This window comes from Rhinatrema bivittatum, chromosome 9 (genome assembly GCF_901001135.1).
Source record: "Rhinatrema bivittatum chromosome 9, aRhiBiv1.1, whole genome shotgun sequence".
Lineage (NCBI taxonomy): Eukaryota > Metazoa > Chordata > Amphibia > Gymnophiona > Rhinatrematidae > Rhinatrema > Rhinatrema bivittatum.
Genome location: NC_042623.1, coordinates 2,498,405 through 2,514,146, shown reverse-complemented (window position 1 = coordinate 2,514,146; position 15,742 = coordinate 2,498,405). Strand labels below are relative to the sequence as shown.

At 42.8% G+C, this 15,742-nt stretch overlaps 1 protein-coding gene across 11 annotated transcripts in view; it reads left to right on the top strand.

Annotated features, from left to right (window-relative positions):
• The window catches only part of CACNA2D1 (calcium voltage-gated channel auxiliary subunit alpha2delta 1), a 1,026,983-nt gene that overhangs the window by 571,682 nt on the left and 439,559 nt on the right, over window positions 1-15,742 (top strand). For all 11 annotated transcript variants that reach the window (XM_029615087.1, XM_029615085.1, XM_029615090.1 and 8 more), the window contains one exon: window positions 12,473-12,542. In XM_029615087.1, coding sequence (XP_029470947.1) covers window positions 12,473-12,542 — 70 coding nt within the window. The remainder of the gene's footprint in view (window positions 1-12,472; window positions 12,543-15,742) is intronic.

The following is a 15,742-nucleotide window of genomic DNA, read 5'->3' as shown; positions in this document are numbered from 1 at the left end:
TTTTTGGCATTTCTACTTTTGTACATTACTCTCTTGGGTAGATGAGTATGTAAGATCACCTATTCAATTGACACCCAGCATCCTACTTCTCCCATGTACTATTGCAAGGACATGCAATAATCAATCATCTCTATGGCCATTGCTCAAACAGCCAGTCTCCTAGATTCCAGTGGTCTTTCCAGATGATATGTTGCCAGCACAAACCTACTTTAGTGACCCAGTCGATACAAGCACAAAGCCTGTCAGACTGATCTGCCTATGTGAACGCTTTCATTTCCGTTAGGATTTCTCGGGGGTGAAATTCAGTCATTGGCCGGATTGCAAAGTTAAAAACATAAGAAAATGCCATACTGGGTCAGACCAAGGGTCCATCAAGCCCAGCATCCTGTTTCCAACAGTGGCCAATCCAGGCCATAAGAACCTGGCAAGTACTCCAAAACTAAGTTTATCCCATGCTACTGATGCTAGTAATAGCAGAGGCTATTTTCTAAGTCAACTTAATTAATAGCAGATAATGGACTTCTCCTCCAAGAACTTATCCAATCCTTTTTTAAACCCAGCTACATTAACTGCACTAACCACATCCCCTGGCAACAAAAATGGGCGCATGAACATATCGGGGGCCCCCCTTGCCGAATGCAACGTATCTGCCCCCGACGAATACGAATTCCAAATGCAACGTATGGTGTCCCTCTGCACATCCCTAGGGTATATCAGGTAAACCGATTTGTGAAGATCTCAACCCACATATCGAATCCTAGTTGTTTGGAGTGTAAATTGTACAAAAGGCTATCTGTTTTCCATATAATAAACCTTCCACCACCAAGTAGCACCCCTCAGTATCCAAAATTACATTAGTTTCTTGAAAAGGAACAGTCTGTCCAAAGAGAAGCATTAACCCCTCCTTTCCTTGAACTAGAAGGTGAGGAGAACAAGTTTCGCACCCAATGCCTCTGAAACCTCTTATGATCCTCTGCATCCAAGTATGTTTATTGGACCATTGCTACGTCTTTCCCACCTTTGCAATGCCTGCAGGATGCCTGCAGGATTTTAGACCTTTTAAATACTGTGTTCCTTGAAAAAATTGTCAACTGACAACTCACCGAACACCTGGAAACCCAGAACATACTATCACCAGCACAACACGGATTCAGAAAGCATTACAGCATGGAAACTCTACGCCTCACCCTCACCAACACCATCTTCAAAGGTCTTGATAGTGGTCACTCCTACCTACTGCTCCTACTAGACATCTCGGCAGCATTCGACACCGTAAACCATGAAATCCTCTTAACCAGACTGAAGGATATTGGCTTATGCAATTCCACACTTAATTGGTTCATATCATACCTCTCAGACAGATCCTATAAAGCCAAAATGAACTCATCAGAATCCAAACCATTCCCCCTTCCACATGGCGTCCCTCAAGGCTCCTCCCTCTCATCCACCCTCTTCAATATTTACATTCTCCCCCTGTGCACCCTCCTATCCGAACTAGGACTATCATACTACATATATGCAGATGATGTTCAAATCCTGCTCCCACTGAATGATACTCTGGAAACCACTGTAAAACTCTGGAACACACACCTGCAAAAGATAACCCAACTACTCTCGCAAATGTCTCTCTCCCTCAACCATAAAAAAACTGAGATTATACACGTAGAAAAAAACAATCACACCACATTAAACATACAAAATCACACAGCATCTGAAACAAAGAAGCTAATAGTTTCCACAGCCAAAGACCTTGGCATTATCCTCAACGATGACCTAAACTACAAAAAGCTTATTAACACAATATTACGAGATGGATTCTTCAAACTACAAATCCTAAAGAGAATCAAACCTCTACTATACACCCATGATTTCCGAACGGTCCCCCAAGCTCTGTTATTTTCCAAATTAGACTATTGCAATGCCCTCCTGCTTGGCCTCCCAACAACCACTCTCAGACTGCTGCAGCTACTCCAAAATGCAGCAGCAAGACTATTCACAAACAGCCGAAGATCGGACCACATCTCACCTATCCTCAAAAACCTACACTGGTTACCCATTCAATTCAGAATTCAATATAAAGTCCTCAACCTCATCCACAAAGCTCTCTACACTGACAAGTTTAACTAGATGAACACATCCTTCTACTTCTGCAACCCAAAAAGGAACCTCTGCTCCAACAACACTAGACTCATCCCAATCCCCTCTCCAAAAATAATCCATCTGACCACAATATGAGAACGCGCTCTTTCTGTGGCCGGACCCTATCTCTGGAATAACTTACCATTACATCTAAAGCTAGAAACAACAACACAAACCTTCAAAACAAAACTTAAAACATGGCTTTTCCAAAAAGCTTTCACAACAACCACCTAATACCCACTTTCGATGCTACCATATGAAAAGACACTAGGTAAGGACATATAAGTTACAACTCAATATTCACGTTATTATACGACAAGACACTCAACAAGACATATTGTCGTAAATGAGCCATACAATATCCTTTCCAAGAATCAATGTTAAAGTCATAATAAAAAGACTCTACGTAGGACATACTACCATCACTGTTTCAGGTTTAATCTCCGAGTAAGAATTTAATAAAGTGTAAAGTTACAATGTTAAATAAAAGTTAATTACAATGTTAAATAAGGATTATTTACAATGTTAAATAATACTATATTGATGTTATAATTTAAAACAGGAAGTCCCTACTTCTTGAACACAGTTACAATGTAAACCGATGTGATATTCCAAATTGAACACCGGTACATTAAAAAATAAATAAATAAATAAAATATTTCTCAACAGCCACATCCAACAAGAGAACTAAACCTCAAAACAATGTTCAGATTCAGTGTCCCTGACTTTAGCTGGAGACATCTATTAACCTTCTGTCTCCCCCAACTTGGCATTGAAGAACTCTTGTGCTTCTCCAGCAGAATCAAAATAGTGAGTGCCATTGAAATAAATTACTTTTAAGCGCGATGGGAATTGCAGAATGAATCGTACTTGATGCTTAACCAGCTTGGACCTCACTGACGTGCACTAACACCACCACAGAGTAGTAAAGAACATCACTGCTGTTGCGACCGTCCCTTCCCGACTGCTTCACTTCGCCTACCTTTCCTTTTTTGCGACTCCTCCTGCTCTTCACGGATGCCTGGCTGCCGCAGCGTCCGCCTGCCGTCCTCTCCGGCATCCCCGGACCGGCTTGGGCGCAGCCTCCTGCCATGTTCTTCAGGTACCTTAGGGCACGTGCTCCACATGGCCCTCATTCTTATTTCCTCATTGGCGCGTTCCTCAGGGGCGAGCCCCGGTCTTGACATCACGCTGCCCGGATATTTAAGCCTACAGTTTATTGCTAGCCATTGAGTTAGCAAGAGTGTTCTTATGGATGGGATTCGATCTCTGTACCAAGCTACTCTGCCTTCCAACTTCCATTGGACTCTTTCTGCTAACGGGGTACCCGCTCTTCGGGGGCCTCTTTGCTTCTTTCAGGTCGCTATCAGGTAACCGGTACTCACTCCTCGAGGGCCCATGCTCCCTGACCCGCTGCCTGATTCTGTCTCCTCTTCTACTTGGAAGAATTCGCTACAGACACCATCAATAAGTACTACTACCATCCACTCCTCAGAGCTGTCTCCCTGGAACCAGGTACTCGCTCCTCGAGGGCCTGCCCCCGTTCCAGCACCAGTGCCATCTCCTACGTGGAACCACTGTGTGAGTACTTTGCCAACAAGTCTCTCTACCTCCAGGGATCTGGTACTCTCTCCTCGAGGGCCAGCTCTCTCTATCTTGGGGCTTCTCCATATTTGGGACTCTGTGAATGTTCTATTGTACTTGCTCTCTCAATTCTCTCCACTACAGCACTGCTACCAGAGAAATCGCTGTTCCAGTGCCCTGGGGAATACTAGCCCAGCCGGGCTACATCTTCTACTCACTATTGCCACCTCTAGTGGCTTCTCAAACTGTCTAAATAAAGAACTATCTGTGTTTGTGTGTCCAGAGCTGAGCCTGACCTGTAGCCTCTCACGGGACTTCCCCCCGTGTTCATGGTCAGCTGCCACAATGTCCAAGGGTCCACCCAAACCTCACTAACTATAACAACTGCAAGGCCTTCATAATCTAAGGATCTTGATATCTGGTAACTCTGCAATATTAATGGTGAAAGTTTAGCAGTTTTATATTCAGCTGGTGGGACCATCCCTGGCCCATGTGTATGCTCCCCTCGCGGCTTGCCATGTGTTTCATTAAGGCCAACTGCAGCTGATAGCCATGCTTCTATCGTTCCATGTAAGTCACGGTCAGTAAAACTTTCTGGAAGACTGATTAACCACAAATTACTTCTGCGTGAGTGGTTTTCCAGATCTTCTAGTTTTTGTTTGTTTTTAACTGCTACTGCCTTAAGCACTGCCAACTCAGTTTCCAGGGTCTGCATGCGCTCATCCACGTCTGTAAGACACGTTTTGGCCTTGGGTATTAAGTTATCTGCTAAGACTATGCAGCTCATCAAAACGCATATGTATTTTCCCCAGTTTCATATCCATAGTGCTGAGAATACAAGCTGCCATATCTCCTAACTCTCCCATAACAGAGGATGATGATAGAGGGTTTCTCAGACCATCCGCCATCTTGCTTACCACTGTTTTACTCTTGTCCTCCTTGTTTTGGTGGACTGTTTTCACCGCCATCCGTTACATTAAAAGTCTTTCAACGGTATTAAAAGAAAGCCCTCTTTTTCCGCTTATTCCTCAGATGTTCGAATCTACAAATTCAGAGGTCTGATACGGTACAATACAGGGAGTGGGGCCCCACAATTACTGAGTTTCACATCCTCACACTCATCATATCACATGACCACACCATCCCTTTCTTTAGGCTTTAGGAATCTAATCCTTATTAGTTTTTAATCATTGAGATAATTTGATGTTTCTGCTCTTTTGATATATTTTACTGTTTTTTGTGAAAATGTTAGAACATTTTTAATTATTGGATTTTTTATTGATCAGATGTTTTGAAATATGTTATTGGTGTTTGGCAAATTTTGGTTAATCTATTACTTAACTGGTTTGAAACATTTATTCTTTTTATAAATATGATTTTTACTATATTGATAATATGATTGATGTTTCATATTTCTTGATTTTATTATATAATGTTTTATGAGGATGGCAGTGTTTGCATTTTTCCATTGTTGCTCTGCATATAGAGGCTGGCTTGTTCTGGATTCCAGTTCGGTTCTTTTCTTTTCTGCACATTTCTATTTATACGTTCTGATCTCTTTACTTTGTATTTGGATAGGGTCTGTCTGTGTCTGCATATGGGATTGAGATAAGGTATTTTGCTGGCATGTAGTTTCTGTATAGAGATCTATAGTAGGCTGGCTTGTTCTGGTTTCCTAATAGAGGGTGTATTGGTGTTCTAGGGCCTGGTGTAATATGTGCAGTGCTGCCTTTTCATTGATAAGGTTGTTAGGGTTGTTTTGGTATGGGAGGTTTACTATATTGTAATGATAATTCCGTTTATTCATGGCTTTCTGAGGGCCAAGCCCACACCCAACACGCATAACAAAACGTCTAATTCCATAGGCGCTCCAAGTGTCTTTTTTGCAGAGTTTTCTGGTTGGCAGCACAGCAGTGCATGGGAATATAATATGCATGTTGTAAGTATTATTTTTGCCTCAGAAGACTGTGCTCTTGAATGTTCTTTTTCATGTAAAATTTGTTATAAATGCATAATTTAATTGTGTGTTTCTGTAGAGGGTAAAGGAGAGTTGGGGGTGGCGTTAGTGTAAACTCTAAGTTTTGCCTAGGGTACTTGATACCCTTCCCTTGACCATGGGTTTCATGGTGGGGTCAGCGGATGTAAGTTTTTAAAAATGATAGATTGCTGGAGGGAGCTGGGTTTTATTTAACGTGCTCAGGACAGAGACTGAATGAATCAGGAGGTGGGCAGGGGGAGGGGCAGCACAGTAATTATCCACACAAAGCAGCAAAAATGCTAACAATGGCAGCTCATGTAGGTGGGCCTAGTCCTCTTTTACTATATTCTATGTATTCCTTATGTTTTCCTCTTCCCTTAAGGTCCTCAGATGTGGTTACCCCTGATTCCTGCTCTTGTTTTGTGCATAGAAGACCTTCACTCTTTATCTGTATTGCTTTCTTCGGCTTTTACAGCTCAAATGTATGATCCTAAATTTTTATTCATTCAATCTTAGTTGCCAGACTCTAGACTGTTCCTCAAGCTTCTCTAGAATTCTCTTCATGTTTCCATACCTTCCATACCTACACTGTTGCTGATTTTAGTATCATATGCAAAAAGGCAACTATTTCCTGATAATCCTCCTTCAGTTTCACTGACAAAACTGTTGTCCAAGAACCAATCCCAGTAGCTCACTACTGGTAAACCCTCTGTCCTTGGAGTGAACTCCCCTGTTCATCTCACACTCAACCAGTTTTTCACCAAGTCAGTTGCTTTATATCCCATACCAAGAGCATTCGGTTTGTTTGTAAATTGCCTGTGTGGAACTGGGCCAAAGGCTTTATTGAAATCCAAGTACACTACATCTAGCACTCTCCCCTGATCCAACTCTCCAGTCACCCCATCAGAAAAATTGATCAGATTTACTTATTTATTATTTTATTTATTTTTAACTTTTATATACTGATGTTCCTGTATAGGATACATATCGTACCGGTTTACATAGAAACTGAACTGTCGCCATGGGGCGAGTACAAGGAACATGTAATACAATAAAATTGTAAAATAGTTAAATAAGAACATAGAGCTATACATTATTTCACTTCAAATACACTTTCGGTGCGAGCAATAATTGCGGGGAAAACTGGAATAACTGATGGATACCGGGTGGAATGAACACAATCTAGAGGGCAAGTTAAAAGGAATGCAAAATAGTACATTAAGAGCGTCTAACTTACAGGTTCATTAAGAAAAGGACTAAGAGACTTCTAGCTGCGTGTTAAAAAAAACAGCTATCTTACGGATTAATATAACTTCTGGCTCACAGGATAGTTAAAATGCTAGGGAATATCTAGCTTGCAGGTTTAGATAAAAGGGCTGAGACACAATAAGGGGTAGGACTGCATGGAGGGCACTGGACATGCTAACCAGTAGTTGGACAAGATGAAATTTGAACCAAAGGGGGTGAGGTGAACTCTGGAGTGGTCATTTGGAGGAACAGGGGGGCCTTGGTGAGTGTTATCTCTTCGAAACGGCTTGGCTGAAAAGCCATGTTTTAAGTTTCTTTTTGAATACCAGAGGGCAGGGTTCTTGGCGGAGGGCCGGGGGAGCAAATTCCAGAGAGGAGGACCAGCTATGGAAAGGGCGCACTTCCTTAAAAAGGCTTTTGCGGGGGGGGGGGGGGGGGGTATACAAAGTGTCTTTGTATACTCTTCTGATGGGTCTGTTCGAAATGTGTGGACGTAGTTGGAAGCTTAGCTTGAGGGGGGAGATATTATGAAAAGCCTTGAGAATCATCATGAGTACTTTAAAGAGAATCCTGTATTTGATGGGTAACCAGTGAAGGTTCTGAAGGATGGGGGTGATGTTCTCTTTTATTAGCATTGGTGAGAATCCTGGCAGCAGCGTTCTGGACCATCTGTAGGGGTTTGGTGGTGTTAGCAGGGAGACCCAGAAGGAGGGAGTTGCAGTAATCAATTTTAGACAGATGATGGATTGGAGCACCAAACGGAAGTCTCGGAGGTGAAGGAGAGGTTTCAGTTTTCTTAGTACCTGCAGTTTGAAAAAGCATTCTTTGGTGGTGTTATTTACGAATTTTTTTAAGTTAAGCTGGTTGTCAAGCAGGACGCCTAGGTCTCTCACATATGGTTAGTGATTAACAGATGTTTTGGCTAGTTGGGAAGAACTTGGCGAGTTGAGCAGAACGTAGTTGTTGTCCTGAGATATGAGAAGAATCTCCGTCTTATTGGTATTGAGGACGAGGTTGAGGCTAGTAGGTTGATTGATTGAAGGCAGCTATTCCAGTGGGACCATGTTTTGTGGAGAGAATCTGTGATTGGGATGAGAATCTGGATGTCGTCCGCATAGAGGTAGTGAGTTAACTTTAGGTTAGAGAGTAAATGGCAGAACGGGAGAAGGTAGATGTTGAATGGGGTAGGTGAGAGGGATGGTCCCTGGGGGACTCCCAGGTTGGATCTGACTGGGTGCGATTCTTTATTGTTGATCCTAACCTTGAAGAACCTGTTTTCAAGGAAGGATTTGAACCAATTGAGTGCCGTTCCCCTGATGCCAATGTCTGCAAGTCACTCTATTAAGATAGTGTGGTTCACGGTATCGAAGGTCGCAGATAGATCTAGAAGATCGAGTAAATAGGGTTGTCTTTTTTCCAGATTTAAGAGGATGGTGTCCGAGAAAGATGTTAGTAGTGATTCCGTGTTTAGCGCTTTGAGGAAGCCAAACTGTGTTGGGGCGAGAATATTATTTTCTTCCAGGTAATCCGAAAGTTGCTTGTTTACAATTTTTTCCATGAGTTTGGCGATCATCGGCAAATTCGCTATGGGGCGGAATTTGGCTGGGTCCGATGATGATAGGTTGGGTTTTTTAAAAAGAGGTTTAAGCCTCACAAGCTTTAGTTGGTCTGAAACTAGCCCTTGAGCAACGGAGCAGTTTATGACGTCTGCTATAGGCTTAGCAATAATATTCGGAATGGTGAAGAGCAGGTTGGGTGGTATGGGGTCTGACGGGTGTGAGGAGGGTTTAAGTTTCTTGAGAATGTTTTCTATTTCTAGTGAAGACGTAGACTCAAAGGAATCTAGTGATGCATTTCATTGAGGACAGGTGGTGAGTGTGAGAGGGGGCTGGGGGATGGATGCCGTGAGGGGCGCGATAAGGATGGCAATTTTTTTATGGAAGTATTCGGCCAATTCCTTGGCTTTACTGGAGGCTTGGTCATCTGGAATGAGAGGTGTGGACAGTTTGGTGAGGGCTGAAACGTATGAGAACAGTGCTTTGGAGTCAAATATGAAGTGATGGATTTTTTTTAGAAAAAATCTTTCTTTGTTCTGTGGATGGCATTCCTGTAGGCATTCTGGTTAACCAGAATGCCTACAGGCTCGCCTAGATCGTTAAACCACAAACTTCTGGTTAAACCACATTGCCTCGGATCTTGCAATCCATTGCATTCCAGAAACTGTACTATCCTCTGTTTTAGCAGTGATTCCATTAATTTTCTTAATTTAAGGATAATTAATTTTCCCAAATTGCAATCTTTGGTCCCTGTAGAATGTTTCATCAGTATTTATTAAAATCCTTTGGGATAGTAAAAGAGTTATTACCTTCTGTTGTGAAATATTTTATTTATTTAATTCATTAGTAAATAAAAATGAGGGAAAATTGAGTGATGAGTAAATACTTAAGAGTGAACTCTTTCAGGAGATAAAAATGTAGGGGTAGATTTTAAAAGGTTGCGCGCAGGCGTACAAGTGTGCATGCTACCTGGTGCGCGCACATGTACACGCAATTTTATAACTTGCGCGCGCTGACCCTGGATTTTATAACTTGCGCACGCGAACCGCGCAGCCTTCCCCCATTCCCTCCCAGGCTGCTCTGAAATCAGAGCAGCCTTGGCGGGAACTTCCCTACCTTCCCCACCCTTTGCCCCCTACCTTTTTCGTCTTCTTTTTTTTATCTCCAAACTTACTTCAGCCCTGGGGCTGAAGTAAGTTGTGTGTGCCGGCAGTTGGCTGGCGTGCGATCCCTGGCCCAGCGTCCATGCGGAGGCCTCTGTCCCCGCCCCCTCCCCACCCCTTTTGTAAAGCCCTGAGACTTACATGCGTCCCGGGGCTTTACGCGTGCCGCTGGGCCTTTTTAAAAAGACCCGGCGCGCATAATGCCGGTTACGCGCGTACATCCTCTGGATTTACGCACATAACCCTTTGAAAATCTGGCCCATAGATTTTACAGTTTTATCAGAAGAATTTCTTCAACTCTCACTTCCAAGCACTGTTAATTGCTGTTTTTCCCTACTAGTTAGATATAAATTTAGTTCTTCAAAAGCTTTTCAGAGCAGAGAAATTTTTTCTTAGATGCCATGTGAAGATTTTCCAGGTTTTTCAAGGGCTATTCAAGGTTAACGGAGAAGATTTATTGATATGAAACAAAATGTTACAAATATTGGCACCTAATGGGCCAGATCTTAAAATCTACGCCCAATTTTATAACATGCGCGCGCTGCCGTGCGCATGTTATAAAATCCGGGCTCGGCGCTCGCAAGGGGGTGCACACATGTGCACCCCCTTGCGAGCGCCGAGCCCAAGGGGAGCCTCGATGGCTTTCCCCGTTCCCTCCAAGGCCGCTCCGTTCCTCGGAGGGAACTTTTTTTCGGCCATCCCCCCACCTTCCCCTCCCTTCCCCTATCTAGCCCTGCCCCCCAGCCCCAACTAAATAATCCCCCCTACCTTTATTTCAAAAGTTACGCCTCCCCGAGGCAGGCGTAACTTATTTAGCATAATTTATTTATTTATTTATTTGTATTTATTTTAATGAATGTATTTCCTGCTAACTCTAAAAATTACAAAGATGCATTGTAAATACGGCAGTGGAAACATTAAACAATGATTCAAAATCATGAAAAAAAGAGAGAGGAGGTGCCCATTAATACTCGTTCCTGCTGTATTTATTTCAGTGCTTGTGTTGGGGGTTTGCCATGCTATATTATAAGCAGTGTTGTGTTTCGCATTTCTTGGATTCTCTCTTCTTATATTTGTGGGCTTTTTATGTAGGGGACACTGTTTCATTTTATTTTTCTGGAGATTTTTTTTTTTATTTTTTATTTTCAGTATTTCAAATAAAGACAAGAAGAAAGTCTTGTGAAGAAACATCAGTGCATGGCACATAAATAATGAATTATTCAATACTATACCAGTATACAAAACTTGCACTGAGAAAGAATAAAAGAAAAGAGGGAAGACTCACGGACCGATACAGTAAAAATCGCGGGAGAACGGGCGAGCGCCCGCTCTCCCAGCGCACACATAGGGCACTCTCCTGTGCGCGCGATACAGTAAAGTAATTTATTTAAATTAGGGCCGGCAGTAAAAAGAGGCGCTAGGGACACCAGCGCGTCCCTAGCGCCTCTTTTCGGACAGGAGCGGCGGCTGTCAGCGGGTTTGACAGCCGACGCTCAATTTTGCCAGCGTCGGTTCTCGAGCCTGCTGACAGCCAAGGGTTCAGAAACCGGATGCCGGCAAAATTGAGCGTCCGGTTTCCAAGCCGAGGGCCTATTCCACTTTTTTTTTTTTTTTTTTTACTTAAGTTTCGGGACCTCCGACTTAATATCGCCATGATATTAAGTCGGAGGGTGCACAGAAAAGCAGTTTTTACTGCTTTTCTGTGCACTTTCCTGGTGCCGGCAGAAACTAGCGCTTACTTTTGGGTAGGCGCTAATTTCTTAAAGTAAAATGTGCGGCTTGGCTGCACATTTTACTTACTGAATCGTGCGGGAATACCTAATAGCGCCCGCAACATGCATTTGCATGTTGCGGGCGCTATTAGGTTTGGGGGGGGGGTGTTGGACGCGCGTTTTCGACGCACTATTAGCCCTTACTGAATAAGGGGTAAAGCTAGCACATCGAAAACGCGCGTCCAAATGCCAGGTAACAGTGCGCTCCGTCGGAACATTAGGTGAGTTATCCAAGAACGCTCTAAGTTGCAAAGGCTCAAAAAAAGTATAATTCACATTTTGATACTTAATACAGCACTTACAAGGGTAACGAAGAACACATTCAGCCCCTTTTTGAAGAGCATCCGGGCGCATAGAAAGAAAGTTCTTCCTTTGAGAGATGTTTTAATCTGATTTGACCCTCTATAAAGAATTGTGATGTCCTTGTTTTGCTTTTCAAAATGTAAGAATATAAAAAAAAAATGTAATAAACACTGCAGTATTTAGTTGTGTGAAAGTCTATGTACTTTATAAATACTGTAAGATGCATCAAGGAGATGTGGATATGTTCATAACCCAGTAAATAAATAAAGCCTTGTTGATTATCTCTAGTAGCCATTGCAAGGTCGTATTTCTTATTTGTACAGATAAATGGGTGATAAGCAATCAGTTTATGGCCAGATAGAGAAAGGGAAACTTCAGAAGGTACTTACCTGTGTTAATTCACTGAAAAATGCCAAACCTTTACTTGGCTAAAACGTTGTGTGCTGAGCTGGTTCGGGTGGGTGGTTAGCTCAGGGAAAGGAAACACGTGCGGATTACATTTTCAAATGTGTATTGTTTAGAATGGAAAAAGTACCTACAGAAGAAATCTCTGGATTCTGAGGCAATTTTCGAAAGGGAAGTATGCTCGCACTTTCTCTTTCAGAATTGCTGCAGAGTGCGTGGGAAATAGTGCCAGTGGACTTTCCATCTCTGCAGGCGCTTTTGGAAATTGCCCTGTGATGATCTAAAATGAGCAAACCATAAAAGTAAGTTCTGCTTCTCTTTCAGCCTCGCCTTGGATAAATAAAAGCAAGACATCCAACACCATTGATCTGTACGATGTGCGAAGACGGCCATGGTAAGTTTTTCTGCTGCCTTTTTAAAACCCGTAGAAAGGAAAACCAAAGGTACAAGACATTAACTCTATGATCCCATCATTCAGCAGAGTACAGTTCTTCAGTAAATGATTGTTCCACAGATGGACATAGGGACTTCCTTCTTCCTCTTTTACTTCATAATCATAAGTCTCAAATATCCATGCAAAATAGGTTTTTAAATGCTTATTTTTTAAATTGCTATTAAAAACCATTCTGAAAACAGTCATTTATCTTGCAGACACCTACAGACACATCCACGTTCTCTGCAGGAAGAAATAGCTGTAAAAGTTTCCAAAAGTTTGACCAAACCAATCACTCGACGCGTTACAAGTTTCGTTTCTTCATCAGGAGCATTAACTATTGCTTGGCATTGCAGAACTGCACTTCCTATAGCTCCGTAATGCTGACGGTTTCAGGAATGGATTTTATTTAACAGCAATTTAAAAAAATAAGCATTTCAAACAATTTATGTTGCACGGATATTTGAAACTTCTGATTCTGAGTTAAAAGTGGAAGAAGGAAGTGGACTGAATGATCCTATGTTCATCTGTAGAACAGTAAATAACTGCACACCCCACTTTATGACGGGCTCCTAGAGTTAAGCTCTTATTCCTTTGCCTTTCCTTTCTGTGTTTTACTGACACTTGGGCATTTTTTTGTTTTCTTGGGGTTCATTTTTAAAACACAGTGGAACCAGTGCTTTTTAATATATTTATAAATGTTCTGACAAAAGGAGCAATGAGTCAAGTTTATCAAATTTGCAGATGATTCAAAATTATTCAGATTTGTTAAATCACATGCTGATTGTGAAAAATAGCAGGAGGATCTTGCAAGACAAACTGGGCATATAAATGACAGATGAAATTTAATGTGGACAAGTACAAAGTGATGCACATGAGGGAAAGTAACCTACACTGTATTTACATGATGTTAGGCTCCACTCAACGCACAATAAAGCTCTGGAATTTGTTGCCAGAGGATCTGGTTAGTGCAGTTAGTGTAGCAGGGTTCAAAAAAGGATTGGCTAAGTTTTTGGAGGAGAAGACCATTACCTGCTATTAATTAAGTTGACTTAGATAATAACCACCACTATTACTAGCAATGGTAACATGGAATAGACTTAGTTTTTGGGTACTTGCCAGGTTCTTATGGCCTGGATTGGCCTCTGTTGGAAACAGGATGCTGGGCTTGATGGACCCTTGGTCTGACCCTGCATGGCAATTTCTTATGTTTGAAAATTTGCCCCAGTATTGATATTGTTTTCAGACAATAAACTTCATGTACCTCTAAAGATCAGTCCAGGAAGCCTTCATGCTTAGTGCATTTTTATTCTCTGTACTTAGAAAGTTCTGGTTCAAATTAGACACCTCCAGGTTGAACCCCAGCATGTTAGATCATGTTTACTGTTTTTTTTTTAATTTAAGAATTATCAGCTACTGAGGACCATAATAATTTTGCTAGTTATTAAATGTATTGATTTTACTTCCCTAAAGGCTGCAGAATCGTATGTATTACCTAGCGGACGCTTTGCGATTGGATCCTGGTGATTTGTTAGATATTCCTTCTTTTAAGCTGATCAGACTGGATGAATCAGTGTTACTGGTCCATCTCTTTGGAATAATTTACAGGCCAGACACTGATTTGCCCAAGCTTTTGCTGGTATGGCTCAATCTGACTTGATGTTTCAACTGGTTTAGCAGTTTGCTGTGTGGGAGTTTGAATTTTGATAGAAGGTGTCTTGTGGAGTCTGATGATGCAGCAACGTTTTGTGTTTTTATTTCTTTAAGGTGTTTTACTTCTGATGTATTTTTGTGGTTGTTTTTAATTATGGATGTTTCATTATTTTATCTTCCTAATTGTCACCTTAGAGTGGGCTACAAATAAATAAATAATATTAAAGTGAATGGGTCTACCCATAGAGTTACATTCATAGTAACATAATAACATGGTATATGAAAGCAGATTTTGCCCAGCAAGTTGCTTTTGGTAGTAACTACCACTCCGTGCAGTTTATCTTCTGTAAGGGCAGTAACTGCCGCTCCATGCAGGTTACCCCCATGCCTTCTGTTAAGGGCAGTATCTACTAGGGATGTGAATCGTTTTTTGACGATTTAAAAAAATTGTCAGATATTTTTTAAATCGTCAAAAATCGTTAGAGTCACGATACAATAGAAATTCCCCCGATTTATCGTGAAAAATCGTAAATCGGGGGAGGGCGGGAAAACCGGCACACCAAAACAACCCCTAAACCCACCCCAACCCATTAAAATGAATCCCCCACCCTCCCGAACCCCCCCCCCCCAAATGTTTTAAATTACCTGGTGGTCCAGTGGGGGGGGGTCCTGGCGCGATCTCCCACTCTCGGGCCATCGGCGCCATTTTGGCTACCACTAATATAAATGGCGCCGATGACCCGATAAAAAAAACCCCACCTGACCCTTTAAAATTACCCCCTTAGCCTCCTCCACTCTCCCGACCCCCCCCCCCCAAACTTTTTACACATACCTGGTGGTCCAGGGGGGCCGCGGGCAGCGATCTCCCATTCCCAGGCCATCAGCTGTGCTAAAAAAATGGCACCGATGGCCCTTTGCCCTTACCCTGTGACAGGGCAAAGGTAGCGCCGGCGCCATTTTGAATATTGGCAATACGGCCCGAGTGCAGGAGGTCGCTCCCGGACCCCCGCTGGACTTTTGGCAAGTCTTGTGGGGGTCAGGAGGCCCCCCCAAGCTGGCCCAAAGTCCCTGGGGGTCCAGCGGGGGTCCGGGAGCGACCTCCTGCACTCGGGCCGTATTGCCAATATTCAAAATGGCGCCGGTGCTTCCTTTGCCCTGTCACAGGGTAAGGGCAAAGGGCCATCGGTGCCATTTTTTTTAGCGCAGCTGATGGCCTGGGAATGGGAGATCTCTGCCCGCGGCCCCCCTGGACCACCAGGTATGTGTAAAAAGTTTTGGGGGGGGGGTCGGGAGAGGGGGAGGGTAAGGGGGTAATTTTAAAGGGTCGGGTGGGTTTTTTTTTTATCTGCGCGGGCCTCACTAAAAAAAATTAGTGATGTGAATTGGAATCGGAACCGATCCCAATTCACATCTCTAGCGATCAGATCCCCCCCCCCCCAGCCGAACCCGATCGTTAAAACGATCGGGCACATTATTCACTTCCCTAGTATCTACCACTCCATGCAGGT